The sequence below is a fragment of the Pteropus alecto genome, unplaced genomic scaffold (assembly GCF_000325575.1).
Source record: "Pteropus alecto unplaced genomic scaffold, ASM32557v1 scaffold45, whole genome shotgun sequence".
NCBI lineage: Eukaryota > Metazoa > Chordata > Mammalia > Chiroptera > Pteropodidae > Pteropus > Pteropus alecto.
This window is the reverse complement of record NW_006442491.1, coordinates 5,946,426-5,952,960: the sequence shown is the minus strand read 5'-3', so window position 1 is coordinate 5,952,960 and position 6,535 is coordinate 5,946,426. Positions and strand designations below refer to the sequence as shown.

Below are 6,535 nucleotides of genomic sequence, written 5' to 3'. Positions count from 1 at the left end.
GTTACGGGGGGGCGGGTTGTGGAAGTGGCAAAAACAGGCTCCATTTAAAAATATTTAAATTTTATTGTCTTAAGAAGACAAAAAGCCTTCACTTAGCCACTGCAAACAAGTCTGCAACCTCCAGTGTGTGGATCCTTACGTACTCCACAATTTCTTGCCTTTTCTTAATCACTTCCCCAGTACCTGGGTATACGAGAATTAATGAGGAAAATGTAGAACAAGTTAATTAGCTTGTTGTTAGCTCTGATGGGGGAAAGAGAAGATCTGTACTTCCTGGCCAAAGGGAGATGTAAGTTTCTGGATGGGTAAAGCTCTGACACTGTCTTTATCATTCTTTAAAAATAAAAATGAAGAGGAGACTATGACTTTTATGTTGCCCATTATGGAAAGATGTGACCAGAATAGAAAATGACCCGTCCATGCTAGGGGTAAAATAAATGGCTCAATAGAATTGCTGACTCATTCCACTGTGTAAGATATTCCATGAGTAGCTATCATGAGCTCGGCATGATACTGGCTGAAAGGGGAAGGAGAGTGGTTGGAACAATGAAGACGTGCGCCTCCTTTCTTCTAAGATTTTGGAATTTAGTAGAACACACATGCCCAAGAAACAGGAGTCTACTGGCAGAGCAACCCGGGGTCAGATGAAAAAAAAAAAAAAAAAGGCAAAACGTGTAACCTAATCCTTACGGGAATGTTGAATAGAGGTGGATAGAAAGGAAAGAGTCAATCAGAAGAGAGAGAGAGATTCTGAACTGGCTGGTTTTAAGCCTCTGACAGAAGAGGAGGACAACCTACAACTGGATGGTACTTCTGAGGCTGACATGGTTGTAAACTCATCTCAAAAGGAAAGCCAGAATACCAACTGGCTCAGGACAGCAGAAGGCTTTGGCCAGAGGTTAGGAATGACTGGGTTAGGTGAGAGGCAAGAGGGAGGACAGCCAGGGAAAGGTGCTGAATGCCTTCTGAGGTGACCCTATAGCTGATAAAACAGTGTAAGGAAGCCATTAGAAAAAGTAAGATGTGGAGATAAAGAGCCTTCCTAGAACAGAAGTACGAGCTCAGAGAAAGAACTGGTATGTTGGGGAGGGAGCATGTGGCATAGGGGGAAGGCAGTCAAAGATCAACCAACAAGTAAGAAACTGAAATCACAAAGGCTGGAAAGAACAGTCAAGAAGGTTGAAAGGCAGAAGGACAGGGCAACTAATTGAGAAGGAGATGCTGCAGGGCATATGGAGGCTTCACTGCACCTATCACAGTGAGGGGAGGGCATCTGAAATCTCTGGGTCCCTTGAGAAGCTTGACATATCACTAATGTGCTTGGCTACATAGCTTGTCCTAATCACAGCTAAAACAGAGGATGTTGGTGAAGGTTATTGCCCGACTGGGCACTTTTTCAGGCAGCTCGAATTAGTCTGCTGGAACCCAGCAGGCACAGACAGGCTCCAAGCCACCACACTATTAGTCGACGTGAAGCCAAACACAATCAAAAATGCTTTAATCATCTCACAGATAATTAGGAGGACCTAAATTTACAAAGCTAGGGTTCAAAAAAAATGAAGCAAGGTGGTGATAAAGATATTTTAACAGTACTCTGCTATCATCTATTTTTATTTTGTTGTAGATATTTAAAATATTTGCCTCTTCAATTTTAGAGGTCTGTATTTTTCCAGTTTCAAATCAGTTAGCTACACCGAGAAAGTCATAGTCCTTAGCTGCATTTATAATGTTCATTTTATTAAAATTTCAAAAAATATGCACAGCATTTTCACAAGTCTCCTTAGAGCCTTGTCATGTGTGAGATTAGCCACAGAGCCTCATCCTGAGAGTTGAGGGTCAGTTTCCAGACGTCAGGCGCCACGTTACGACTGTCACGAAGACACAATGAGCTGGTGAATGAATGGACATTCTGGGCATCTTGAGAATACTCAAATGGACTATTTCTTAAATGTGATGGAAGTCTGAGTTTTTGTAAGAAGACAAGTTCGACCACTGGTAACGGTTTCATTTCTGGAATAACGATGCACCTGAATTCACTTAAAGCACGGCATTTGATCACATCAAACCGTGTTTGTGGAGGAGATGTGTTTAGAGACCGAGTGTGTGGATAGAAAACTCGATCTTCCCTCACGAGGGCAATGTGGGTGTTCAGAAGGACCAGCGACTGGCAGCAACCTTGGCTGGAGTCACCTTCAACTCTGACCGTCGTGTAAAACAACAACTGCACCTCTGCCAGGGAGGGGATGTTGACTTCCATATTTCCATGAAGAAAGTAAACTATGTCGACCAAGGTGTTCTGGAATTTGGATGACAACTGAACTCCATTTGGCAAAAGTAAATTGGGGATTTCTGCTTTCCAATCAAGAGAAAGCTGAACCAGATCTTGCTGGAGCAAAGGATGACTAGTGTAGGCAGCGGCATCAGCCTGGGGCATCAGAACACCCAGGAGGTCATGGCATATTTGCTGACAGAGGTTTTTGTTGTAACTAAATACAGTCAGCAGCTGACTCTCTGCAGAACCCAGGAATCGAATGTGCTGCCCGCCAAAGCCAATTTGAATTTCCCGCAGCCCAGATAGAGGAAGAGCATAGAAAACGCCCATGGAGCCTGGGTGGTCATCTGACCAGATCAAAGCATATAAAGTCGAAGGAAGCAGGAGCAAACACGCTGGCTGGGGGTCGGGTTCTGTGCAGTTGGCAACAGCAAGCCAGTAAATGCCTCTGACTTCAGGCATGTCACCCAAACTTTCTGGTAGAGAACAAGCCACATGCTCAAGAAAGTCTTTTAAAGGGCATTCTTGAAGTTTCAGCATTTGATCTGGGAATTGCACGAGGGTCTGCTTAAACGCAGAGCTCCTTCTAGCATCCTCATACTCCAGGCGGACAACTGAACTTGGCAAGGAACTTGGCACCTCTGTGGCTGTAAAGCCTAGTGCTCTGTAAGGCACTGTGCTCTCTGCTGGCCTCATGGCCCTTGCCTCCTCGCTGTTGCTATTGCCAATCTGATCTGCAGGAAAAGAATGAGATTCTGATGACATCCAGTGTGACTTCAAGGGCATGTATGGGGGTAAGTGTTTCACAAATTGCAGTCTACTGATGAATGTTGTTACGTGGGGGGTGAACCCAATGGGGTCCCACAGGCTCCCCAGGTGCCTGGCTTGGCTGATCGCTTTTGTGCCTGCCTGTAGCAGGCGACTGCTGGTATCTTTATAAAGGTCTGAGAATCTGTGATAAAAATAGCCCAAACCACTGTTTCCTTCTGTCCTGATATTTATCAGTGACTCTGGGGTGCTAACTCTTTTAGAAGCTAACTCTTTCTCAGTGTGCTGCTCACTACAAAACTTCGAGGCTGGTGCACTCTGAGGAATGTCGGCGGATGTACTCTCCTCACTAGAAACACTTTCGGAGAGAATATAGCAGAGTAACTTGCTTTGCCTGGTCTGCTTGCTCCCACTATTCGTAGACATTTCTTGGGACGTATGTTGCAGCAAAGTCCAGCTGGACTCGATTCCCAAGCTGTGTTCATCTTTATGAATCATCAGCTCACTGAAATTTTCTGACTTTCCCTGAAAATATTCTGCTCTGCTGGCATTGCTTTCATTAAGAAAAGAGATTTTAGATGGACTGAGACATTGTGGATGAAAACCACCCACATACTCAGGACGACTGTATCTGTAATCACTGTCCTGCAGCACCCCGTGTGCTGAGGGCTGATCCCTTCGCTTGAAGGTTCTCTCTTGTGATGCTGAGGAGGAAGCTGCAGGGCCTGAGATGCTCCATGTCAGGGGGTCATTCTGGTGGTTTCTCTGATCCACCTCCCTCCTCTCGTCTTTGCTGGAAGTGTCAGTGACATCTTTGGGCAGCAGCGGGGCAAGACACCCTTTCTGTTCAAGATGTCAAAAAGAGTTGAAATGGGAATGTGGTAGCAGTTTTTGCAAGTTTTTTTTTTTGCAAATGAAGGTTCTTGTAGTCATTGGTTTCATTGTGTGGATTGATTCAGAGGTTAAATCAAAAGCTTAAGCCATTTATACTGATTGATACATGATTTAAAAATATATGATCTAATTCACAAATCGAACATCAATTTCCTTATTAGATAACTTATAAATTGCCAAGTATTTTTACAGAAACACCTTGTATGGAATTGATCTACAGTATCCTTTCTTGGTCTAATATTTACTCATAAATAAATCCTAAGACCTTTGGGTCAGTTTTCAAAAGGTCAAATTTAGTTGTGAAAATGAGTCACAATCATATGGCCACACGTAAAAGTTATCAGGGCATACTTAATGAAAATCAGACAGCAAGGCCAAAAGAAAATGACAAGTATTCTAAACCAAGTTGTGTTTCTCTTGCCTCTTGGTTGGTTTTATGAGAATCCTTCATTTCACCTGGCTGGGTGAGACTGCTATTACTATATATACAAACCAACACCATGAAAGGCCAGGCACCATGGATATAAAGAAATGAAAGGCAACATCCTGATCTTCATGATGTTTTGGCTAAAGAGAAGGATGTCTGGAGGAAGATAATGTTTGGAAGATAGGAAGGAGAGAGTAACAGTGACCAAAGTCAGTTAAACCTAATGTGGAACATTCAGCCTTTCACCTCTCGCTCTCTATTCAGTAACTTATGAACACCATCTGTAAAATTTGTACCACCCAGTAGTTTTTGTGTGTTGTTGTTGTTGTTGTTTTTAATTTAGGAATATATGGAAAAGACAAGTCCCTCAGTGAAGAAGAATAAAAGTAAACCCTTACAAATCACATGACCAAATCATAAGAAGCTTGGTTTGACAATCCACCAGAGAAATAAGCTAATCAACCAAGAGTTATTTCCTTTGTACTACTGCCAACTCACAGTTTGTAAAATAAGCAGGGTTTTTAAAACTTAGAGAAGTACTCAGTTTCATTTCCAAACCTCATATATGATTCTGATTACATAACTCCTTCCGTCTTTTAAATGCAGACCAAGGGAAAGGATACTGTTACGAATGAAAAATTGGGCAAAGCGCCTCTAAACCACAGCTACATGCCATTCAAATAAAGTCAAAGCAGTTTTCGACCCACAGGATTCATTTAATTTTTAGTCCATATAATAGCCTGCCTTCTCTATTAGCCATTAATCTCACTGGGACTTCAAATTCTAATTATGCAACTAAACATTAAGAAAATTTAATCACACGAGCATGCCATAATTTAAGGCAACCCCATCAATCTGAAAAATCCCTACCTACCTCATATTTTAGCTTACGTTGAACGGTGCCATTGTGAAGTTTTTCATTATTCTGAAAATGAAGTAAAAAAAATCCCTGTATTAAATTATAGCATCTTCATCAAGGAGAAAAACTGATTTGATTAGAAATATTTATGGGAACAAAATTCTAAAGAAACATACTTGTCATTTAACAATGACAACCCTTCTACAGAATTTATATTCCAAGGTAAACATGACTCTATTGATCCATCTGCCATCTCTGTAGGAGAACTGAACCATTTATTCTCAATCTTAAAATTCTAATAATAATATTAAAAGCAAGATTTCATTAGGATACTTCTTATGTTGGCTGGAAAGAAATGAAATGTTTCTATTTTGATAAAAATCAACTTGTGGCAAATATGTACCTTCTCAAAGGCAAAATTATATTTCTACTTAAGATAATTTATCAAGCAAATTAAATACTTATGGATATTAGTTGTATTTCTAGAAAAAAAAGAAAATGTTACATGTAGACTTTTTATAACTCAAACAAAATAAATAAAGTATTTTAGGAAACTTTACATCCACTTAAGAATTTCTCCCAGAAGTTTAAAGTTACTCTTCATCTAATACTATTTATGAACTATTGGGCTCCACTCAAGCAATCCTTGATTTTTCTAGGACATTTGCATCTCAATATTCTCACTGACAAACAATAATAAAAGAAAACAACATCAGCACCAAGAACTACTGAAAGGTCACCTTGAAAACGATGGCTCCTTCAGCTCACCTTTGTCATAGCTGCAGCTGTACTGCTGTCACTGCCAATCACATGATGCAGATCCTGAAGACGTCTTTGGACTTCTTCTTCAATGTAAGCACTGACCCTGGAAACAGTGGAGATGGGGGTACTTGAACACATCTAACCACGCAGAACATCTGTGATCCTTTTGTTACTATGTCCTTCATAACAGGCAACTTTCTCATTTTCAATGCCAAACATAACAACTCAGGACCTTAAACATTATTCTACTTTCTGTGAAATCTAGTGCTGTGTTTACAATCTGTGTTTTCTCCAAATGAGAGAGAATTGGATGGAGAACAGAATCTTGAGAATGGAAGAGAGACTAAGTGATCCCATCCAGCTCTCTCTTGGATTTCCTTAGTGGAAGCCATGCTACAAGGATCACAGACAGTGGTTTCTGAGTATCCATAGCCTGTAACCGTGGGTCACTCACTCTGAGACCCGACACTTCACTCGCTGAGCCCTGGGTTTCTCACAAAGAAAATGGTGATAGTTATTAAATCACAAAGTTATGTAAGAGTATTAAAAGTAA

The 6,535-nt window shown here is 41.0% G+C and overlaps 1 protein-coding gene across 7 annotated transcripts in view; it reads right to left on the bottom strand.

The window, feature by feature from the left end:
* KIF16B (kinesin family member 16B) overlaps positions 1 to 6,535 on the bottom strand; it is a 278,826-nt gene that overhangs the window by 85,144 nt on the left and 187,147 nt on the right. For 5 of the 7 annotated variants that reach the window (XM_025039945.1, XM_025039946.1, XM_025039944.1 and 2 more), the window contains 2 exons: positions 5,989 to 6,085; positions 5,236 to 5,286 (listed from right to left, as the gene is read on the bottom strand). In XM_025039945.1, coding sequence (XP_024895713.1) covers positions 5,236 to 5,286; positions 5,989 to 6,085 — 148 coding nt within the window. Of the gene's footprint in view, positions 1 to 11; positions 3,884 to 5,235; positions 5,287 to 5,988; positions 6,086 to 6,535 lie in introns of those variants that run through there. The other 2 variants (XM_025039943.1, XM_015597173.2) reach the window with 2 other exon arrangements.